Source organism: Bicyclus anynana, chromosome 27 (assembly GCF_947172395.1).
Source record: "Bicyclus anynana chromosome 27, ilBicAnyn1.1, whole genome shotgun sequence".
NCBI classification, from domain to species: domain Eukaryota; kingdom Metazoa; phylum Arthropoda; class Insecta; order Lepidoptera; family Nymphalidae; genus Bicyclus; species Bicyclus anynana.
The window spans coordinates 5,297,537-5,323,090 of NC_069109.1; the positions used below are offsets into that span (position 1 = coordinate 5,297,537).

At 34.8% G+C, this 25,554-nt stretch overlaps 2 protein-coding genes and 1 long non-coding RNA gene across 10 annotated transcripts in view; all 3 read right to left on the reverse strand.

The window, feature by feature from the left end:
• LOC128199675 (zinc finger protein 271-like) overlaps window positions 1-25,554 on the reverse strand; it is a 65,325-nt gene that overhangs the window by 23,804 nt on the left and 15,967 nt on the right. The gene's annotated exons all lie outside the window — the stretch shown is intronic.
• LOC128199678 (uncharacterized) lies at window positions 3,790-18,027 on the reverse strand. Of its 4 annotated transcripts, XR_008252259.1 has the most exons (9): window positions 17,103-18,027; window positions 15,383-15,555; window positions 11,677-11,961; window positions 11,038-11,126; window positions 10,635-10,723; window positions 10,153-10,241; window positions 9,671-9,759; window positions 7,925-8,054; window positions 3,790-6,166 (listed from the first exon to the last, which is right to left on the reverse strand). It is a non-coding gene; the product is annotated as an uncharacterized LOC128199678 (long non-coding RNA). The 4 variants fall into 4 exon arrangements; XR_008252261.1 differs by lacking the exon at window positions 15,383-15,555; XR_008252258.1 differs by lacking the exons at window positions 15,383-15,555; window positions 17,103-18,027 and having other exon boundaries at window positions 11,677-15,360.
• Window positions 20,930-25,554, reverse strand: part of LOC112055434 (zinc finger protein 271-like) — a 74,929-nt gene continuing 70,304 nt past the window's right edge. For all 4 annotated transcript variants that reach the window (XM_052890196.1, XM_052890199.1, XM_052890195.1 and 1 more), the window contains exon 9: window positions 20,930-22,145. In XM_052890196.1, the coding sequence (XP_052746156.1) occupies window positions 21,259-22,145 (887 nt within the window). In that variant the 3' untranslated portion in view covers window positions 20,930-21,258. The remainder of the gene's footprint in view (window positions 22,146-25,554) is intronic.

Below are 25,554 nucleotides of genomic sequence, written 5' to 3' on the forward strand. Positions count from 1 at the left end.
TGTTGGGAAGTATTTAGCACGTCCGGGCTGCGCAAAAGGAGAGAGTGGGCATTTCCTCTGTCTCTTAGAAAAGTCCGCATGTTATTTTTATCCCAATGTTAATCTCTAAGTCTCGTATGAATCGGCACTAATATACATAGGTTTACCTAAGTGTGTGATGAGTGACTTCACAAACAGACTTATTATTAAAGGATTTGAACAGTTCTCTAGCTCTTTAGGGTGTTTTATTCCTTCACCAGCCAACAACAGTGTCATAATTACAATGGGTTCGCAGAGTTAGTTTATCTAGGCATTTAGATATACCATTCAAAATCCTCTACTGAGAGCAAAATGTTACTGTTTTATTTTATTTTTTATTCTTTACAAGTTAAACTGAAAATCCACAACCCTTTCAGTTGCTACACGTCATCACACCGGAATGCTAAATCCCTTGGCCGTATGTCTCAATTGGACCAGCCGGGGATCAATCACAGGACCTTCAGAACATTAATTATCATTAACATCTGATAGTGGTATATTAACACCATAACTACCAATCCACATTGGAGCAGGTTTTTTTTTTATTCTTTACAAGTTAGCCCTTGACTACAATCTCACCTGATGGTAAGTGATGATGTAATCTAAGATGGTAACGGGCTAACTTGTTAGGAGTAGTAAGACAATCCACACCCCTTTTGGTTTCTACATGGCATCATAACGGAATGCTAAATCGCTTAGTGGTAGGTCTTTGCCAGTAAGGTGGTAACTGGCCGAAGCCTCCCACCAGCCAGACCTAGACCAATTGAGAAAACCTCAATCAGCCCAGCCAGGGATCAAACCCAGGACACTACTGCTAATGTTTTCCTCAAAGATTCTATCTAACTTTTAGTATGAAATATTAATTTTTTTTTTTTTAATTTCAGACTAAATAGATATATGAACAGACCATTATGATGAACCACTGATATTGTCTCAGAGACATGAAGATGAGTGCTTTGACAACAAGACTGACTGGCTGAGCCAGCTTAAGAATTATGTGGTGTGTGTGTGTGTCTAATTCCAGGAGCTCTCTATGTCAGCCATCCATCTATATTCTTTCTCATTTTTGTTAATTATAAAATAAATTTGATTATTTAGTGTGTAACTTCATTATACCTATCCTGCTAGCTGTTAGAAAGATAGCATCTGTAATAATTTATTTACGGTAAAACATATTTAAAAATAAACATGCTTTAACATTTAAGTATGGCCAATATGTTGTCAAGTACAGTGGGCAGGGCTGAATCCATGATTGATGACTGATCCATGATGATGACTTGTTTTTCTGATTTAAGAAAATATACTAATCATCAAAACAGTGTCTGCAAGTACTGTACAGGCCGACTGTTTGGATGAGAAGCATATATTTGATTATTTTTAAGCTGTGTGGGTTTAAAAAATGTCTAACTGAAAGTCTATGGTTTACTGTATTTATTATTATTATTATAATAAATAAACTTAAAAAAATCTTTTTTTTATAAACTTCCAACCCCTATTTCACCCTCAGAGGTGTCATTTTCATAATTCTTAGAATACTAGTAGTCAAGATACTGTAATAAAAGATACAGTTTGTGAGATTGTAGGGGTAAACACTGGACCTACTGAACCAATGTTGAAGATTATTTTACCAATAAAAATCCACATTTGAGTATTATAGGCCATGTATTCCTTCCCATGGGAACAGGAATTATGTGGGTGAAACTGCAGGGGGGTGAACATACACAGGTATTATAAATGTATTTTTTACAACTACACTTTTTTGAATAATTTATTTAATTATTGTAATGGTAAAAAAAAATATTAATAGTAAAATGTTAAACTGAAAGCTTTAGTTTTGGAAAGTACTACAAAAAACAAACTCAGCGAAGTAAGTATTCTTTTATTTTCAAATATCAAAGACCAAATCAAATATCACAATCACAATCATTTCACAAGCATTTCACAATCTGTGCAAATATTTTGATAATACACACACATTTATGATTTGACCAGATAACAGGGTCATCAGTACTATGTCCTATCAGCTAAAAGCCTTTGCCATCTTTTCTTCAGCACACCAATATGTTATTCCACTGTATTGCAGGTGCTTTTTGCAATATTGGAGTCTGCAGTTATAGGGCATATTCCAAATATCCTGTAAAGCAAAATTGTTAATATTGAGCATATTATAAAATACACACATCAACATTTAGTCTCAATGTAAGTGTAGTTTGTGTACTAAGATAATATAGCAGACAGACAAGCTTCGCTTTGACTCATTCCCTATTCCTATCCTATTCTACTCCCACCCATTGGCTTATCTACTATTATTTCCTATTCCTATTCGGTAGCTCAGAATCCTAGGATTCCTAGGGTGGGCATGCACCAATGGAAAATGTAAATGTACCTATGAGCGATGACGAAAGAGTTCGTTTGCCATAATCATAATTTTAAAAATGAAGTTCGATTCCTTTTTGCTTGATAACCAGCAAACTTAACTAAACCACACACATAAGCCCTGGAACACAGATCCCAACACATTGGATACAACAACATGCAAGATGTCGTAGAAATCTAAAACATGGTATGGTATTAAATATTGTAGGTATTGAGTTTATGTCGCTCTATGGACTTATCGTCTCTTTCTCTGGTACGTCCAAAGAAAGTGTGTGTAAGAAGACATTGGATGCTGGAAGAAAGATGCTGTTTGATCCCCAGTTCTTGGAGGAGTGAGACTGTGTCCAGGATATGCAAGCATTCTTCTTCAACACATTTCTAGAGCGTGTATATTCTTTTTCTCACTTTCTCTCAGAGTACAAGTCTCAGCATCCTATATAAATCGATTAATAGCACTCAATTAACTTCATTGTTTTGACTTTATAGGTTCATTGCAAAGAATATATTATTTATTACTCTTTTTAACAGAGTTCATTGTTTACAAACAAAACACTTCGCAAAGTTTCGTCCTAAAGAAAGATGCTGTTTGATCCCCAGTTCTTGGAGGAGTGAGACTGTGTCCAGGATATGCAAGCATTCTTCTTCAACACATTTCTAGAGCGTGTATATTCTTTTTCTCACTTTCTCTCAGAGTACAAGTCTCAGCATCCTATATAAATCGATTAATAGCACTCAATTAACTTCATTGTTTTGACTTTATAGGTTCATTGCAAAGAATATATTATTTATTACTCTTTTTAACAGAGTTCATTGTTTACAAACAAAACACTTCGCAAAGTTTCGTCCTAAAAATGCTAACTGTGGACGGGGAGACTGAATTGAGAGATTTAGAATGGAAAAAAATATTAATTTTAGATATTTAATAAAATATAAATTATTATTTTGGAATTTTGGACATCCACAATTTGTCCGTTTTACGATCAAAGGTGACTCAAGACCAAGGAACATATTTACTCAGGAGAAGAATACCAACCTCATACAAAAAAAGCGGCACTAAAATTACCGCCATCTGTGGAATGCCCCCATTGAAACAATTTGCCAACGCGGGAAATTCAAAGCTAATATATTGTTTTTAAATTTTCACAGTTCAGCTTTTGTAGACGGAATAGCTTTAAAATAAATATTTTTAAAAACCATTTCGATTAATTAATTAATTTAAACAGATATTTATAAACTCTGTCGATTAATTAATTAATTTAAACAGATTTTTAAAAATATTTATTTTAAAACCACTCCGTCCCCAAAAGCTGAACTGTGAAAATATTAAAAACAATATAATAGCACAAATTTTTAGTAACAAGTAATTGTATATAATAAATTAAACAATAGAAAGAATAACAGTTTCAAGTTGAAATGTCTTTATTATCAAATAAAAAATCTTATGCACTTAATCAATAACTAAGTAAACATCAGCACCTAAAATGTAATCTACATATATTCATTTTGCTTCTAAAACTAAATTTTAGTAAGTAAGTAAAATGAAAACCAAAATAAAAATATATCTATGCATCAATTGGGTGACTTCACTGATATATTTGGGAAAATCAAGTCAATTATAACTTAACCAATTCATACATAAAAATATAGATTGTCGGGATATTTGTACATATGATAAACTATGCAAACGTCACGCAGTTTCACCAGCGTAGTTCTCGTTCCCGTGGGAATACAGAGATAACAATTATGGCCTAATCCATGATTATAATGCTGTAAGAAATTTTTAAATCAGCAAAGTAGTTTCAGAGCCTATTCAATGCAAACAAACAAATAATCAAATTCTTCCTCTTTCTAATTAGTATAAATTTCATAAACAATAAAATTTTTAATTATTAGAATTTGGCTAATAAAAGTAGAAACTGAAATCACCCGCCAAATTTTAAAAAATCGGAGTAAATTCTCAAAATTATAGTGCAAATATTGGAATAACTGAGTTTAACACTTATAGTATAGGTAATAATGTATTCACAAATAAAAACTAATTTAAGTAAATTATGAAAACGCATGTTTTTTTACTTTGTTTATATGATTTTTAAATTTGGCGGGCAATTTCAGTCTCTACTTTCACTAGCCGAACTTTACAACCTAATGCGATAAAAAATCATAATATTACTTTTAGGCGAATCAATAGAGCATTTACCCTCTACTTCCTCAGGAACAGCTCTGATTTTGATGATTTTTTTTGTTCAGTTTGTTTCTTCATATTATTTGAAATCAGAAACCTTTAGGAGTGAGGATGGAACGATTTATACTATTTAACAATAGTTATGCTATTTATATAATAAATAATTAAAAAACAAACACTACCGACTTCAAAAACACAAAGTTATGCAGTAAACTAATAAGCTGAAGAAAACATTATAATATTTTATATCTACTGATTACTTTGAAGCCGGTGCCAATTGTACAATTAATGGGTAGGCAATCAATCGTACAGTTTTTTTCCACCTTAAGGATTCGAATTGTTTTCCGAAATTTATATGGGACCTACTTCGAAATAAACCCTTTACAAAAAGTAAAGAATTTTCAAAATAGGTCCACTCAGTAAAAAGTTACGCATTACAATAAATGGAAAAACAATTAATCATCTTCTATTTTCCTACTATTAGGTTTGAAATTGTTTTCCAACATTTTATGAGACTTTTAGGAATATACCCTTTCTATCAAAAAAAGAATAATCAAAATAGAACCACCCAATAAAAAGTTATGCTTGGTTTTACATTAAAATGAATGAGAAAACAATCAATCGCACATTTAGGATTGGAATTGTTTTTTAAAATTTATATGGGAGCTTTACAATCAAAATACCTTTACAATCTATAAATAATTTACGAAATCGGACCACTTCGTAATAAGTTACGCATAGTTTTACAACACAATTAATGGGAAAATAACCAGTCATCTTCGTTTTTTTTAAATTTATAATGATTTGGGACCATTGTCGGAATATACCCTTTCTATTTAAAACAAAGTTATTCAAATCGGAATTCGAAGACATGCTTGGTTTTAAACTAAAACAATCAAGAATGATCAATCAAAAGAATTATCAAAATCGGACTACTCATGTTAACAGTTATTCTTGGTTTTACATTACGAAAACAGGGGATGATTGATTGTTTAACCATTAATTTTAGTATACAACCAAGTATAACTTTTTATTGAGTGGTCCGATTTTGATAATACTTTTTATTATAAAGGGTTCATTCCGAAGATAGTCTTTTAAAGATATGAAAAAGCAATTCGAGCCCTATAGCTAGTAAACAATAGATTACTAATTGTCGGCCCATTAATTGGAACATTGGCACCGCCTTCAAAGTGATCAATAGATAGAAAATATTATAATATTTTCTTTCGTTTGTTAGTTTTCTGCATAAGTTTGTATTTTTGAAGTCGGTTGTATTTAAAAAAAAAATATGTATAAATAGCATAGATATTTTTTAACAATTTAAATAATTTCGTCCACCAAAACATTTCTGATTTTAAATAACATAAAAAACATGACTTTAAAAAAAATCATCAAAGTCGGAGCTGTTTCTGAGGACTTCCAGCATATGCTTGTTTTATTTATTATTTGATTCCATTATTTCTTTCATAAAAACGTGACATTTTTCATTATGAGAAGTACAGACATAAAGAGACGAATTTTAGTATTCCAAAGAATCACGGTGCAGGTGCCTGGTCCATTGATTATATTTGTTACATCAATTGTTGTGACCTGTAATAGAAAATTTCATTTAACATGACTTTTTAAAATGCACTGAAAATAAATATTTACATAATTATATATAACTAGCGGACGCCCGCGACTTCGTCCGCGTAAATTTCGATGTCAACTTTACTACTACCCCTACCCTACCCTACCCCTACACTACCCAACCCCTACCCCAACCGTACCCTACCCAACCCCTACATCTACCCTAACCTACCCCTACCCTACCCTCACCCTACCCCTACCCTATCCCAAACCTACCCCTACCCTACCTTACCTACACCCTACCCCAATCCTACCCCTACCCTCCCCGTACCCTATCCCTTTCCTACCCCTATCCAACCCGTACCCCTATCTCACGCCTATCTTACCCCTACCCTACCACTTCCCTATCCTACCCGTACCTCTATCCTACCACTACCCTACCACTACCCTACCTCTACCCCTCCCTTACCACTACCGTAAACCCGGCCCAAACCTACCCTACCCCTACACTACCCCTACGCTTCCCTACCCGTACCCTACCCTACCCTACCCTGTAACTTCTCTATCTTACTCCTACCCTTAGCAAAATCGGTCCAGTCCTTCGAGAGTGGTGGTATGACCAAGAGAAATAGAGACTTCTATGCTAATAATATAAAGAGGTAAAGTTCGTGTGGTTGTAGAAGGTAATCTCTGGATCTACTGGACCGATTTGGAAAATTGTTTTACCAATAGAAAGCTACGTTATTTGCGAGTGTCATAGGCTATGTTTGATCCCCATATTCACACGGGAACGGGAACGACGTAAATGAAAGTGCCGGGCGTCATATAGCGGAATTTCTGCGTCTTTTAGAAATTTTGTATTATCTCCGAAACTATTTAAGTAATTAACATACTGTAAAGGGCAAATCTTATCTCTATAATATCCTTGTGGTTATTAAATAATTTATTTTAATAAGGATTAAAGTTTAGTTGTATAAATAATGACGTAATACTAAGTATATACAATTAATAATTTTTAAAACACAAAAGGTACTATATCTGCTAATATATAGAAGATAGATATATGGTGTCGCGGACTTTTTTGTAGAACTTTTAAAGATACATAAAGTCTCCATACATTAATTTCAATTTTACACAATAGTTAAGGCAGCGCATGCGAATAAGTCTGTTTAAGAGGATTTTCAGTCCGACCTGTATGACAAAAACTGTGATAACTCGGCTAATATATACGATACCAATATAAAATATAGCCTATAGCACTCCCCGATAATGTAGAATTCTACTGGTGAAAGAATTTTTAAAATCGGACCAGTAGTTCCGAAGATTACCCCATTTAAAAAATGTGACAAACTTACAAACTTACAAACTTTACCTCTTTATAATATTAGTATAGAAGTATAGATAAGAATTCCTATTCTCTTCAGGGACATTTGTGAGATACTACTAGATACACTTACAGTTTTTAAAAACAAAACTGTAAGTGTATCTAGGAAACATGTAGTTCATTGTTATTAAGCAGGTCAAAACTACCTTGTTGGTTCAGTAGCTAGCCCATGTGTTTTGGATCACGAGATCCTGGTTCTGTCTTTAAGAGATACTGAGTTTTTGCTTCTGCTAACAAATTCTTAGTCTGGAGTTGGGAAGTTGGTGGTGTCACACCCCCGTGCCTCAGAGAGCATGTTAAGCCGTCGAACCCGGTCATTATCATTAACATTTCTGATAGTGATCATTAATCAATCTAATAATATCAACCTAAGCCGAATGAATAAAGCAAGTTACCTTGTGCTATTTTGCAAAAATGCCAGCAGCAACGTGGCTGCAGTAGTGTGGCTCGGGACGGGTACAGCTAGATCTTCATCTTTTATTTCTATCTCATGATATTTAACAATATATCTTCATTTTACAGCACCTGCAAAAATAAATAAGAAGTATACATTTATGGGGTGTAAGGGGGAGGCTAGTACCAGTCAGCCTCTCCAACTGCCAACATCACCTGCACGTGGTGCACCCTGCAGATTGACCGACGAGGCTCTGGCGACCGACTAATGGCGGTTTAACCATTCTGATTCAGCTAGACATCACAAGTACCACAGACCGGTGTCAGGCAGCAGCGATACCGGTGCGAGAAGTCTAGGCCTGCGAATGACCAACCCGCATGCCCAGCGTGGTCATTTATAGGCATTACCTTGCAATGTATAGTACAACACAACAAGATCCATGCAAGAGGCCTATGTCCAGCAGTGGACGTCTATCGGCTGATAAGGTATACATTTTACATAATTATTATTGTTACCAGTTAAGAGGATAATCCCAGAGGATGTTGCTATTTCGTGATCTAAACCAGACATTTTCCTTTAGCATAGTACTTGTAGTGCTTACTGTCCCGTGGGAGACTAACATTCCAAAGGACCACAGTATAAAACTGAATAAATGTTATGACCTAACAAATGAACTAACTAAAATGGCTATATGGTTAGTCTGTACGCCGTAGAGAGGTGCGAGAGGATTACCAGCAAAATTCTCTATAATTTACTTAGAGACCTTGGTCTCTCTAGAAGTGCAGATTTGGGTTACCAAATTTGGCAGACCTTACTACGCAGGTAGAACAACACGAGCAGAGAAGGGGAGTGTTAATCAATTGTCAAGGAATTCTTTAACCTTACGTCCATTGATCACAAGTCCAAGCTCTGCTCAGCGTTTTTCTCTCTGCCACGTGATGGACACCCACATGGTGAATCCATGAGTTGGTAAGATATTCGTCTCAAAAAAATCATGTTGTACACTAAAATAATTTCATTCATTCATTCATAAAATAATTTAGTTGAGTAGGGTGAGGCAAGCAACAATGACCGCGTGAAATACAGTTTTTCACAAATCTCCCTTGATTTTTTCAGGAATAAAAGTTAATTTTAGTGAAATTTATCAATAGTTTATTCAAGTGATTATAATTATATACACAATACTAAAATGCAAACAAGGTCTTTTAAATTTTTTGTCTGTCTGTGTTTCTGTTTCTCTGGGATAATCTTTGGACCGGCTGAACCGATTTTAATTGGACTTTCATTGGAAGATAGAGGAAGTTATTGAGCAATATTTAGGTTACTTTTTATCCCAGAAACATGGTTCCCGCTGGATGTTCAAAAACTGAACATCACACGGTTGAAATCGCGGGCGTCCGCTAGTATTATAATATTGGTTAGCCAATGTGGTTTTGGATAACGAGGTCGTGGCTTCGAATCCTGGGTCAGGCTATCAGATACTGAGTTTTTCTTTCTTCCAAGAAATTTACAGTTCTCAGCCTGGAGTTGGTAAGTTGTTTGTATTACACTCCCGCGCTTCGTCCAGGTCATTATCATTAACATCTGATAGTGATCCACAATGAATTTCACTTTATCTCCCTTAGCTCACCAACCTTTATTGTAGCAGTGTGGTGGGTCTAAGCTCCCTAACCCCTTTTCTATAAGGTCTGGCTCTGTTAAACTAGTGTCGTTAAAATAGGCTGATAATGATGATGAAGCAGGTTACCTTGTGCTATTTTGCAAACATGCCAGCAGCAACTGTGTGGCTCAGCACTGACTGGCACAGCTAGACCTTCATCTTCTATTTTGCTACACCTGAAAAATTAAACATAAAGAATAAATTTTATGCATTTTCACCAGTTAAAAACAAATGAAAACTAAAATCATTTTATTAAGTGAAAAATGTGAAGAATAGATTATGAAAAAAAAACATAGACTCGAATTGAGAACCTCCTTCTTTTTTTGAAGTAGGTTAAAAATGTGAAAAAAAATTCAGTTAAATTCTCATCTTGGAGTTGGGAAGCCTATAATCCCGATTATTATCATTAGCATCAGATAGTGGTTATTAATAAATTGAACATTATCACCCTAAGCCCTCCAACAGCATTGGAGCAGTGTGGTGGGTCTCAGCTCCATAATCACTTTTCTATAAGGCCTGGCCCTGTAATGCCGTAAAAATAGGTTGATAATAACGATGAAGCAGGTTACCTTGTGCTATTTTGCAAACATGCCAGCAGCAACTGTGTGGCTCAGCACCGACTGGCACAGCTAGACCTTCATCTTCTATTTTGCTACACCTGAAAAATTCAACATAAAGAATAAATTTTATGTATTTTCACCAGTTAAAAACAAATGAAAACTAAAATAATTTTATTAAGTGAAAAATGTGAAGAATAGATTATGAAAAAAAAACATAGACTCGAATTGAGAACCTCCTTCTTTTTTTGAAGTAGGTTAAAAATGTGAAAAAAAATTCAGTTAAATTCTCATCTTGGAGTTGGGAAGCCTTTAATCCCGATTATTATCATTAGCATCAGATAGTGGTTATTAATTAATTGAACATTATCACCCTAAGCCCTCCAACAGCATTGGAGCAGTGTGGTGGGTCTCAGCTCCATAATCACTTTTCTATAAGGCCTGGCCCTGTAATGCCGTAAAAATAGGTTGATAATAATGATGAAGCAGGTTACCTTGTGCTATTTTGCAAACATGCCAGCAGCAACTGTGTGGCTCAGCACCGACTGGCACAGCTAGACCTTCATCTTCTATTTTGCTACACCTGAAAAATTAAACATAAAGAATAAATTTTATGTATTTTCACCAGTTAAAAAACAAATGAAAACTAAAATAAAAACATAGAAGTCGGTTAAAAATAATTCAGTTAAATTCTCATCTTGGCGTTTGGAAGCCTTCAATCCCGATTATTATCATTAGCATCAGATAGTGGTTATTAATTAATTGAACATTATCACCCTAAGCCCACCAATAGCACTGGAGCAGTGTGGTGGGTCTCAGCTCCATAATCACTTTTCTATAAGGCCTGGCCCTGTAATGCTGTTAAAATAGGTTGATAATAACGATGAAGTAGGTTACCTTGTGCTATTTTGCAAACATGCCAGCAGCAACTGTGTGGCTCAGCACTGACTGGCACAGCTAGACCTTCATCTTCTATTTTGCTACACCTGAAAATTTAAACATAAAGAATAAATTTTATGTATTTTCACCAGTTAAAAAACAAATAAAAACTAAAAGAATTTTATTAAGTGAAAAATGTGAAGAATAGATTATGAAAAAAAAAACATAGACTCGAATTGAGAACCTCCTTCTTTTTTTAAAATCGGTTAAAAATGTAAAAAAAAAATCAGTCAAATTCTCATCTTGGAGGTGGGAAGCCGATAGCAAAATTTCACATATTTTCACCAGGTTAAAAACAAACAAAAACTAAAAGAATTTTATTAAGTGAAAAATGTGAAGAATAGATTATGAAAAATGTAAAAAAAATCAGTTAAATTCTCATCCTGAAGTTGGGAAACCTTTAATCCCGATTATTAACATTAGCATCAGATAGTGGTAATTAATTAATTGAACATTATCACCCTAAGCCCACCAACAGCATTGGAGCAGTGTGGTGGGTCTCAGCTCCATACCTCCTCTACTATATGGAGACAATGATAAATGATGGATGTGTAGGATTAAAATAGCTTCTATGAAACATAACCTATTTTAACATACCTATTGCCTGGTTTCCATCTGTTAATGCTATATTTGCTAAGCATTGTGTGTTAATATTATTTTATTCTATTGTCTTCTTTTAAATTATCTTCTTGAAATTTCTTAGTCTGGCTTGCAAGTAATGCTAAATTTTGGGCTCATTTTTTGTGAGTTTGTTGGTACTGAACTTCTGCGAACATTGTTTATTTTTGAAAGCTTTGATTGCTTTTTGAGACATTGTGTAAATATTTTTTATATTAAAAACCGTCGTCATGCGGGTAAAATTCATGTGAAGAAGCAGGATTGCTGAAAGCATTAGGTATATATTTTAATTTTAATACATAATAAACTCTTTTTATTTATCTCTCTCTCTCTCTCTAACTGCTTTATTGGTTCAGTGTAACTATCATGAAATTCTGAGTTTGAGTCCTGGGTTGGTCTATGAAATATTGAGCATTTCCTTCTTTCAAGAAACTCACAATAAAAATCTATACTGATATGTATTCAACCCATTTTTAAATTAAATGTCTTAAATGGTGAAGCATAACATTGTGAAGAAACCTGCATAACTGAGAATTTTCTTAATTGTCTAGGTGTGTGAAGTCTGCCAATCCGCATTGGGCCAGCATGGAGGACTAAGGCCTAACCCCTCTCGTCCTGAGAAGTGACTCGTGCTCAACAATGAGCCGAAAATGGGTTGTTAATCTATACTAATATTATAAAGAGGTAAAGTTTGTAAGTTTGTCACATTTTTTAAATGGGGTAATTTTCGGAACTACTGGTCAGATTTCAAAAATTCTTTCACCAGTAGAATGCTACATTATCGGGGAGTGCTATAGGCTATATTTTATATTAGCATGATATATATTCGCCGAGTTAACACAGTTTTTGTCATACAGGTCGGACCGAAAATCCTCTTAAGCAGACTTATTCGCATGCGCTGCCTTAACCATTGTGTAAAATTGAAATTAATGTATGGAGGCTTTATGTATCTTTAAAAGTTCTACAAAAAAGTCCGCGACACCATATATCTATCTTCTATATATTAGCAGATATAGTACCTTTTGTGTTTTAAAAATTATTAATTGTATATACTTAGTATTACGTCATTATTTATACAACTAAACTTTAATCCTTATTAAAATAAATTATTTAATAATCACAAGGATATTATGGAGATAAGATTTGCCCTTTATAGTATGTTAATTAGTTTTGGAGATAATACAAAATTTCTCAAAGACGCAGAAAGTTCGCTACATGACGCCCCGCGCTTTCCATTACGTGGTTCCCGTTCCTGTGTGAATATGGGAATCAAACATAGCCTATGACACTCGCAAATAACGTAGCTTTCTATTGATAAAACAATCTTTCAAATCGGTCCAGTAGATCCAAAGATTATAATTTTAGCATAGAAGTCTCTATTTTCCTTTGTCATCGCACCACGCTCATATTTTCTATTTTTTGTCTGTCTGTTTGCCTTTTTTTGACCGGGCATCACGCTGATACTACAGAATGAATTCAAACGATACTTAAGACGATTTGAGACCATAATAAGTAGAAGGATAATAGGATACTTTTTGTCGTGAAAACAAAATCAGAATTGGGTGAAGTAGGGGTAGAAAGTTTGTACGGAAAGTCCTTAATTTTTTTAGTTACAAGGTATAAGTTATAAAACTTGCAAAATAGAATGTGAAATAGGGGTTGAAAGTTGACATCGATTTTTACGCGGACGAAGTCGCGGGCGTCCGCTGGTATGTATTATAAAGAGGTAAAGTTGGTGGTGTTCTAGCAGGTAAACTCTGGATCCAATTTTGAAAATTCTTTTACCACTAGAAAGCCACGTTATTTCTGAGTATCATAGGCTATATTTTATCCGCGTATTCTCAAACTGCAGAAAGTTGGTTAATATTTATATTAACACATTACACACATCACTAACTAGTCTCAAAGTAAGCTTAGCTTGTGTTATGGGTAGTAAAAGCTCAACTGAATGAGGAATGTTCATAAATAAATTATATATACTTAATATTCTTTATAAACTCCAAGCCCACCAACCGATATTGATGAATGAAGGATTAGTAGGATTAAGTAGCATCTACAGGGTGCTCGGGAGTATTTCCCATAACTCTAGGGTAGCTCCAAGTTCTATAAGGAAAATTAATTTAAAATGTCTAAGGAACATGTGTATTAAAAAACTTTAATAAAAACAAGTCAACCGACTTCAAAAACATACTTACTAAACTAAAAAACGAAAAATAACATTATACTAAGTTCTATATATCATATTATGTTCTAACTGATGATCAGTTTGAAGGTGGTGCTAGCCCAATGATGTATTAATTCAAGCCATGTAAGAATATCATAAATATTTAGGTTTTTCAGACAGTGTTCTTTCATGTAGTTCTTTCAGTAACAGCTTAAATTAAAACAACACCGGTTTAGCACAGCCTTCAAACTGATCATCAGTTAGAACATAATATGATATGAACTTAGTATAATATTATTTTTCGCTTTTTAGTTTAGCCAGTATGTTTTATGTTTTTGAAGTTGGTTGAATTTCTTTAATTAAAAATTTTTATTTTTCCATTTTTAGTGAAATCATCCTAGATATTGATCTAGCGCCAAAGGTATGTTGCTATGAGTCGTGATAAAACATTGTATTTGATTGCCTCTGACTTAGAATCAAACTAATTACTACTGTGAACCATCGAGAAGTTCCCTTAACCGTCCTTCGTCTTCATTACCAGACCCCTAATACAGTCAAAACCCATCTAGGTGGAAAGTTCTCATCAATACAAATTTATCAACACATGGTAGCTACTGTGAACAACAATCGAGGAGTTCCCTTAACCGTCCTTCGTCTTCATTACCAGACCCCTAATACAGTCACAACCCATCTAGTTGGAAAGTTCTCATCAATACAAATTTATCAACACATGGTAGCTACTGTGAACCGTTGAGGAGTTCTCTTAACCGTCCTACGTCTTCATCACCAGACCCCTAATACAGTCACAACTCATCTAGGTGGAAAGTTCTCCTCAATATAAACTAGTAGCTAAGGTAACTCCTATAAGTGGACTTGTCAACACCTTGAATTTATGAGAAATAGTCCCGAGCACCCTGTATAAAATGTAACTTAACTATGCCTAGTTTGTTTCAGCTGATGCTATATTTATGAACAGCACCAATACATATAAATAAAATTTAAGTGTATGTCTGTGATTTCAAAATAACTGTGTTTTCTCAAGTGCCTATATACAATACTGACATACAGTCATACTTCTTTAAAATGTTCATCTGTCTGTTTGTTTGAGCTAATCTCTGGAACAGCAGGGTCATTTTAATGGGACTTTTACTGGAAGATAGAGAAGATTATTGATCAACATCTACTTAATATTTTGGCCATTACTTGTTATTTAACATGGGCGTACACTCACAACCACATAGACACTGAAATACATCCATGCTCATCACACTAATATGATGAGTTCAATTGCCACAACTGGCTGTGGCGTGTAGATGCAAAGAGCAATGATGCTATCTACTGCATCACTGGAGAGCTGTTGCTGGTGTTATATCCCTATATCTCAGAGAGTATGATATGCAATATATCCCAGTCATTATCATTAACACCTGATAGTGATCCTTTTATAATTTAACTTTATTACCCCAAGCCTATCAACCCACATTGGAGCAGTGTGCATTTTACAGCAGGTGTTTAACTTACCTTCTTATTCTCTCTCTCTCTTGTTCTTACAGGCAAAACAAAATCTTTTTCTTCAGTCATCTACATTTTTAAAAATCGTCTTTTTTAAAAATGTAGATGACAAACCATTCATAGTTCAATGTAAAATTTATTCTAAAAGTCCAATAGTCTAATCATTGATTATCTGGACATTACTGAAATTAAGAGAGTGAGTAAATTTAATTAAAAATACATAAACATACTACGCATGAAGAGACAGATAAATATCTTAACATTCCGTCAGGTGCCAGGTCCATCGCCTGGTAGAGAGAAATACTCCAAACAGAGTCCTGGAGTTGTGACTATAGGATGTAGGGTTAAGGAATTCCTTGACAATTGATTAAACTCCCCTACTTGTGTTGTTCTCCCTGCTTAGCCAAATTTGGTAAGATCCTACTAAGAGCAGCTTTGGATACTTATTCTTCTTTCTCTCTTTCTTCTACATAGAAGTTGCTGCAGTCCTAAAGATGCCAAGGTCTTTAAACAAGTTATAGAAAGATTTTGTTGGTAATCCTCTCGCAACTACTTCTACGGCAGACAGACTAATCACATAGCCATTTTTACTTAGTTCATTTGTTATTATTATTTATTACAAAACCTTGACAAGAACCAGGTGAGAAATATAACTAAAATGTCCGGAGGCAATCTGATGATAGAACAGAAACACAGATGAGGGAATTCCTCAACTGTTCACAGAAGCTACATTGTCAAAAAGAAAAAAAAAATAAAATGTGCAAAGCTTAGGTCTTATAGCTAAAAGCTATTTCTTTCAAACAACCTTCAATTATTGGCAAAAGCTTTTATAGATCAAGGCAAGAAAAATATTGCCGAAATGGCCTCAGTAGCACAGTGGATTAACTACGCAAAAGTCCTGGGTTCTATCCCCGGCTGGGCCAATTGAAGTTTTCTTTCTGGTCTATGTCTGGCTGGCTAGTTAATACCCTACTGGCAAGCGATTTAGTGTTCCAGTGAGATATTATGTAGAAACAAAAATGTGTGTGGATTTTCATCCTTTGCCTAACTAGTTATCTCGCTTCCATCTTAGATTGCATCATCACTTATCATCTTATTCTATAATTATGTCAAAGAACAGATTTTTGTACAAAGTAAACTAACATACTCTTCATTAGTCTGCCTAGAGCCTAACATAATTATAAAAACTTGTAATAGTAGTTTCAAATTAACAAATTGTTCTGGTTCATCATTACATAATTATAAACTACTTATTATAGATTCAAAAATAAAACTCAAATTTTACTCTACCTGCCTTTAGTACATATACCTGTGGTTTAATATTGAACTGGTAACAGATACTTTCAAATTAGTTCATGGAATTTGCTTTTCTCAGATGTTTATTTTCATTACCATTTCATAATTAACCTTATGTTGCCCCAGATTAAGCTACCTGTGATAACCAAAAGAAAATCTGTTCAGTAGATCCAGAGAAGTAAACATTCAGACAGCTGCAGGTCAGACAGTTATTTGGGGTGCATTGCATCTACAAACATCACCATAATGTGTAAACCCAGCATAGTTGTATAATTGAGCACGAGTTTCATAAGAATTAGTAGGATTTTAATAATTCCCATATCTTGAGAAAACTACTAAGAAACCTAATTAACTAACTAATGTAATCATTATCTGATCAATAGCTATAATTAAAGTATTTTATTATTAGCTTAAACTTAAAGTAGGTACATACCGGAGACTAAATTTGTAGAATCAAATTTCTGTAATCTCTGTAGGGTCTTCTCTGGATCATCGGCAGGCGAAGAACCACACTCAAATCATTTTCTTTTGTTCTTCTTCATAGTTATAGAGACACTTGAACTAACAAAGTCTTATTTTTAACATAATGAAAAACCACAACACTCAGATGAAACGTAAAAGACTTATAGATCTTCTCAACATCAAGAATGGCGAGGATATTACACAGCAGGTTGCTTAAATCCAATCCATGAAGAGGTCTTCATAAATATTAACAGGCCGTGGCAAACATTTATTTTATTATTCGTGAATTCGTGTTTTATTTGGTGAAATGACGCCATTTTCATTTTATAACATATTTATTTTTTATTAAGTAATTCGGGTTGCCACACTTCGTTTAGAAAATCTTACCCATACGTTACTAAAACAATATTCAACGAGAGTGTCTCTCTATATTTTTGTAGAAGAAAAGTATTTATTCAGTTATTAAAGTCATATTTAAATCTAAAAATGTATTAGATTTATCAAAATATTATGTCAGGCGTGAGCTACTAACGATAATAATATTGCTACAACTACCAGACGGTAGAACCGTATGGATGATGACACCACAGGTCTAGCCCCCGTAGGTATAACCAAACTTTGTTCGAGAGTTGACCCGGCCTGCTCAAGACCCATCGTAAGTTTTTGACATAAGCAATGAACATAAAACTTTACACAATTCGAAGACAATCGCAAATAACTGTCAAATCTTAACAAATCATTCACTCTTCGTATAAAAATAACGATCTAATCGTAATGAACTAACTATGCCCAACCGATGGCTTTCCATTGGCTTACACAATCCGAAATAGCCGTTTGACAAGTAAAAACGTACGATTTCAACTGTCAAATTCAATCGTTTGCGTTAGACAATTAGGCCCCTGGAGTTCCAGCTATTTTAGTATTTTGAGTCTTTAAATTATTGAGATTTCTGGGAATTTAGCATAGTTAGAATATACTAAGATTTGGGTAATTATGCGCCGTGCGGCAGACGATTTATAGAAATTTATAAGCTCTTGGAGCCTTTGACTATTTTGATCGAAGCTTGGAGCATATTCTCGCCGGCCTTACCCGATACGTAGAATCTGTAATCTGGGCTTACCCGGCTTAACACTCCTGTTCCAACTGGGGCCCTTTTTTTCGATGTAGCAAAGGCCTTCGATCGAGTCTGGCAATAATAGTTTAAACTTTCGGATAACTTTCCCAAGCATAGATTACAATGAATACTTCAGACAGAACAATAATACCTGGGGCAGTGGCCGACGGGTAAGTTCGGCATAGATAACCGTTCAGTGGTACAAAACATTTTACATTATTATAAAAAAAGCGATTGTTTTTTGTATTCAAAATATTTATTATATTAGGTAGGGGAAAAGTAATCTCTTGTTTTTTCTGTGGGTGGCTGTAATGATCGATATCATTACAGCCACCCACATAATTATCATATTTATGCTCGTTGTAAAGGTGACTTTTCTTACTAAAAATCTTCAACTGCTTTTATTTAATTCAGTCAGTTTTGATTTACAGGGTGTAGATGACTATGCAAATCAATCATTAGTTTTTGAATTATGGTTTATACACATAAACCTAGCCTTAAAAGGCGCACAAATTATGGAACAAAATAAGAGAGTCGTACCGCCCATCTACTCTGCTTCTGTCTTCGGGTCCCATCAGGTGATGCTTCTGCGCTCGCCCGCCGGTGACGCCGCTGAGGTCCCTTATGGAGCACTTACACGATAAAACAAAATTTTCAAATGAAATTTAATTACACGTGTAAATACGTGCTTAGACGTGTATTAAAGGTTTATGATCTCTGGAATCAACGGAGACCGTCGTATGCCGATTTTCACCTCCAATACGGTCTTTGCCACTATTGCACATAGATTTGTTTTTTTTTTTCAAAAATGTAACTTCAGAATCGGAAATAATGTGTAATATACTTTTCGAATATAATTATCGTGTTAAGAAATTAGTAAATAGTAAACTTACCTGCATATATTCCATCAATAATAATACTGAAAATATTTTTATTCCTCAAGGTGGCATTATCTGTATGGACTCGACTAAATAATCAATTTCGTTTTTCATCTTACGTAAACTACGTTATCTAGAAGAAATTGACTTATCTAGAACGCATTGACGGGTACCTATAATAGAACATCATCTTTCCAGGCATTTTTACCATCGTGTTTTTTCCTATTAACGGTCTTACCCGGCTGTCGGTCTTAGCCGAACTGACCTTACTAAAAATCTTTTTAACAAGAAAAATTTAACCGACTTCAAAATTACAAAAATAAATTATAAAGCGAAAAATAACATTCTGATAACTTCGAAGGCGGTGCCAAGCCAGTTACGTATTAAACAAAAAAGTATTTTTTTTGATAATGACGAAAATAAGCGGAACAAATAAAAAAAATTAAATTAAAAAAAACATACGCGTTGAATTGTGAACCTCCTCCTTTTTTTTTGAACAAATTGTATGTGAAAATCACATTTGTTTTTTTTCTTTCTTTTTTTTGTATTTTTTACAAGTTAACCCTTGACTCCAATCCAATTTCCCTTGTGATGATGTAATCTAAGATGGAAGCGGGTTAACTTGTTAGGAGGAGGATGAAAATCATTACTCCTTTCGGTTTCTAAACGGCATCGTACCGGAATGCTAAATCGCTTGGCGATACGTCATTGCCGGTAAGGTGGTAACTTGCCACGGCCGAAGCCTCCCACCAGCCAGACCTGGGCCAGTTAAGAAAACCTCAATCGGCCCAGCCGGGAATCGAACCCAGGACCTCCAGCTTGTAAATTCACCGCACATACCACGGAGGTCGTCAAAAATACTTGTGTGTATTAAGTAGGCTTTTAGTTTACCAACTTATGAATGCTAAACTTTTTATTTGTTTTAAATGACCCTACTTCGTAGTAGAGTCATTTAAAACAACTCTACTTCGTAGTAGTCATTTTGTGAGGAAGAATCTATTGAAGGCAACAGAGGAAACTCAACAGTTGCTCTTTTACTACATAATGAAACGTTATCGATTTCGAATCTAAGTTCATTTAATCACCTTCGAAAAAAAATTAATGTCTCAAACGATGAAGGAAAACATCGTGAGGAAACCTGCATACCTGAGAATTTACTTAATTATGTGTGTGTGAAGTCTGCCAATCCGCATTGGGCCAGCGTGGTGGACTATTGGCCTAACCCTTCTCATTCTGAAAGGAGACGAGCTCAGCAATGAGCCGAATATGTGTTAATAATGACTAAAGACTAATCACCTTCACCTTCCAAGCCTATTCTATTGTTTCTTAGCATTTTTTATCAAGAACATAGTGAAGCTTCCCAACAGTGAAAGAATTTTTCAAAACATACAAACAAACAATCAAATCTTTCCTCTTTATAATATTATCTTCAACTTTATATTAGTACTAGCGGACCCGCTCAAGCTTCGCTTTGACTTATGATGCACTTCTTCCCTATCCCTACCCTGCTTCTACCCTACTCCTACCCTACCCCTACATTACCTCAACCCTACCCCTACCCTAGTCATACCCTACTTTTACCCTACCCCTAGGATTTAGGGGTTTGAAAAAAAGATGTTGGCCTATTCTCATAGATACACGATAAGCACAAAAAATTTCATCAAAATCGGTCAAGCCGTTTCGGAGGAGTATGGCTACGAAAACTGTGACACGAGAATTTTATATATTAGATAGATTAGCAAGTGTAGATAAAAAATAAATAATAACAATGACAGAGGGAAGTAATGGGCTATCGCACAAGGGTGATAATGAAACATCAATACTTTTTTTTTATAAGCTTTTATTTAACCAGCCCTGTAAGTCTAGGTATTTGTAATTGTACGCTTGTTCTGTTGTGCACAGTAGCGTGCATAAGGTCTCTAACTAGGGTAGGCATAGTGCGTACAAATTGGAGATACAGGTTCGTAATGAGTGTTCGGGTAAGCAGTGCATTGCTGCACCTGTGCACGCCACTGGTTCAGCACAGATCATTTTGTGTACACATTGTGCAACAACAGAGATAGCATAAACATCACTTTCTTTACTTTTGCGATGAGATGTGCGAGACAGCGATATGCAGACAAAATCATTTTCATTCACAGCATTGCTTCTCTCTCACGAAAAGGCTTTTCATCAGTGTGGGTTCTTTTGTGTTTTAATAAATGACTTTTCCTTGCAGTTTTATAATTGCATGTATCACAAGAAAAAGGCTTTTCGACAGTGTGGCTTCTTTTATGTCTTAATAAAATACTTTTATCGGCCGTTTTAAAACTGCATGTCTCACAGGAATAGGGCTTCTCACCAGTGTGGGTCCTTTTATGTCTTAAAAAATTATAGCTGTTTGCAGTTTTATAATTGCACGTCTCACAAGAGTAAGGCTTATCGCCAGTGTGGGTTATTATGTGTCTTAATAAATCTGCTTTTCGTAAACATTTATAATTGCATATATCACAACTATAAGGCTTTTCGTCAGTGTGGCTTCTTTTGTGCATTAATAAATTACTTTTCTGTATACATTTAAAATTGCATATCTCACAATAATGGGGTTTTTCGCCAGTGTGGCTTATTTTATGTCTTAATAAAATACTTCTGTCGGCTGTTTTAAAATTGCATGTCTCACAGGAATAAGGCTTTTCATCAGTATGGGTTCTCTTATGTCTTGAAAAATTGTAGCTGTTTGCAGTTTTATATTTGCATGTATCACAAGAGTAAAGCTTTGCACCAGTGTGGGTTTTCACGCGTGGATTCTGATCTAGTACAGTTTTCTTGGGTTTCTTGAAAATATCAAATAACCGTACTACACAATTTGTTAATCTATGTATGTCATACATACATAATGTTTTGATGTTGCTTTGAGACAACTGGTTGTCCAGTTCACCAATGTCAGTCTCAAGGATTTGTTCACTTTTCCAGGTCGCAGCTACTTCTTCAGTTGCCTGCACTTTGTAGTCGTTTGCTTCAAGTCTCGCGGACAGTGGAGCGACTGAAACAATACACTCTTCTTACAATTTAAATAGTAATTGTGTAAACGTTATACAGATACATGACAACTAACAGTACGTACGATTTTTGGGCGATAAATCCAAAAATTGTTGGTACTGGACTAAAATACTAAAGTAGTCTGTATGGCCCATCAGGGATTTGTTAAAGTTACAGTTAAAATATAGACCATCATGGCCGACAGCGTTTTGGCTCGTATTGTCAAAAAAATATTTAAAAATTAAAAGTTTCATGTATCAAAAAACATGACTATTTTTTTCAATCTAGTGGAACGATAACAAGGTGAGAAAGCCGATTCTATTGTTTCTCAGCATTTAATCACCTTCACACAAGGTGCAAGCCGATTCTATTGTTTCTCAGCATTTAATCACCTTCACACAAGGTGAAAGTCGATTCTATTGTTTCTTAGCTTTTAATCACCTTCACACAAGGTGAAAGCCGATTCTATTGTTTCTCAGCATTTAATCACCTTCACACAAGGTGAAAGCCGATTCTATTGTTTCTCAGCATTTAATCACCTTCACACAAGGTGAAAGTCGATTCTATTGTTTCTTAGCTTTTAATCACCTTTACACAAGGTGGGAAAGCCGGTTCTATTGTTTCTTAGCATTTAATCACCTTCACAGAAGGTGCAAGCCGATTCTATTGTTTCTTAGCATTTAATCACCTTCACAGAAGGTGCAAGCCGATTTTATTGTTTCTTAAATCGGTACAGCCGTTGTTAATTGGCTACACAACTTTTTCTAATACTTACATTTTGAAACTTTGATATCTCAATATACAAATTAGGAGCCTTTCTGACGGCATTTACATTATTTTTTTTAACTATCTAACACTGAAACTGTTTCAAATCGTACCAGTAGTTCCGTGATTAGCACGATCAACCAAACAAATAAACAAACTCTTCAGCTTTATAATATTAGTATAGATTAGTAAGTATAGATAAAACATAAATAATAACAATGACAGTGGAAATTGAAGGGCTATCGGACAAGGGTGATAATAATAAGACATCCATTATTTTATAAATTTTTAATACTGTTAAAAAAAAATAGAAATCAATACCTAAAGGTTTTTATAAGATACTAGTAGATGCCGCGCGGTTTTACCCGCGTGGTTCCCGTTCCCGTAGGAATACAATACAGGGATAAAATATAGCCTATAGCCTTCCTCGATAAATGGGCTATCTGACACTGAAATAATTTTTTAAATCGGACCAGTAGTTCCTGAGATTATCGCGTTCAATCAAACAAACAAACAAACAAACTCTTCAGCTTTATAATATTAGTATAGATTATTTAACTAGCCCTGTAAGTCTAGGTATTTGTAATAGTACGCATGTTCTGTTGTGCACAGTAGCGTGCATAAGGTCTCTAACTAGGGTAGGCACAATGCGTACCAATTGGAAATACAGGTTCGTAATGAGTGTTCGGGTAAGCAGTGCATTGCTGCACCTGTGCACGCCACTGGTTCAGCACAGATCATTTTGTGTACACATTGTGCAACAACAGAGATAGCATAAACATCACTTTCTATATTGTTGTGATGTGATGTGCGAGACAGCGATATGCAGACAAAATGATCTCGGCATCTCTTGGTTAGAGTGATACAAATAACCTGCAGCTGCAGCCAGAAATGTAACAGAAATAGCTTCCTGTATAAATACTAAACAGGTGATTTAGTATTTTTACCCGACTGCAAGATTAATTATTTCAAAGGAGATGGTGCATTTCAGGTCCACTCTTGTATCCCGTATTATTAAAATTTTAAAATACAGGGTATTTGTTAAAATCTAAACAAGTGAATAAATCTAACAAAATAAAAAGAAATAAATAAAATTAATACCCAAGTTTTTGAGTAATATCAAGATGGCGCCCATAAAGCAACTATGACATGACGTCAACGACAAACGTCAAAACGACTACTGCATTGAAAACGTCATCAATCCGCCATTATTATCCTTATAGTGTTGCATTTCTTGGGAGACATTGAATATTATTACGAAAGAATTAAAGTAAATTCGTAGATTTGTATAATCGAAAATAGTTAAAAACTTATTTTCTTTTATTTCCGCCAGAGTACAATGACTGATCCTGGGCTCCATACAATTTTGGATCATCTCCTTTGTAATAAAAACAATATCTAAAAATTATTGATTCTTCGACGGCATAACAAAACATCGATCAAGTAATCGTATATATGTATATATTTTGTGTGTTTAATAGTCTAAGCGATGTGTTTGTTAGTCTAAGTAAATTTTACGTTTCAAATTTATAGTTGTGTGTAGTGTGAGCCGTGATAGCTTAGTGGATGTGACCTCTGCTTCTGATTCCGGAGGTTGTGGGTTCGAATCCGGTCCGGGGCAAGCATCTCTAACTTTTCAGTTGTGTGCATTTTAAGAAATTAAATATCAGGTGTCTCAAACGGTGAAGGAAAAACGTCGCGAGGAAACCTGCATACCAAAATTTCTTAATTCTCTGCATGTGTGAAGTTGCCAATCCGCATTGGTCCAGCGTGACGGTGGAATATTGGCCTAACCCCTCTCATTCTCAGAGGAGACTCGAGCTCAACAGTGAGCCGAATATAGGTTGATAATGATGTAGTGTAAGGACACAGAATATATTTAATGGTGTTAAATATTTTCAACGTGTGAGTTTACCTCGTTCCCCTCAAAAAACAACAGACAATTTTGTTTTGTTGACAAAATTTGAGTATGAATCAGGTCCTATTATTATTATTGGTCTGAGTTCACAGCATTGCTTCTCTCTCACGAGAGAGGCTTTTCACCAGTGTGGGTTCTCTTGTGTCTTAATAAATGACTTTTTCTTGCAGCTTTATAATTGCATGCCTCACAAGAAAAAGGCTTTTCGCCAGTGTGAGTTTTCTTGTGACGCATTAAATTTTCTTTTTTTGCAGTTTTGTAATTGCATGTATCACAAGAGTAAGGCTTTTCCCCAGTGTGGTTTCTTTCATGTAATAATAAGCAACTTTTCGATGCAGTTTTATAACTGCACATTTCACAAGAAAATGGCTTTTCACCAGTGTGCGTTTTCATGTGATATAATAAATGATGTTTTTGTGAACATTTATAATTGCATATGTTACAAGAAAAAGGTTTTTCTCTAGTGTGCTTTTTCATGTGAGGTATTAAACCATCTTTTTTTACAGATTTAAAATTGCACATGTCACAAGAATAAGGCTTTTCACCAGTGTGGGTTCTTTTGTGTATTAATAAATGACTTTTCCTCGCAGCTTTATAATTGCATATCTCACAAGAAAAAGGCTTTTCGCCAGTGTGAGTCTTTTTGTGACGCATTAAATTATCTTTTTTTGCAGTTTTGTAATTGCATATATCACAAGAATAAGGCTTTTCGCCATTGTGAATGCTTTCA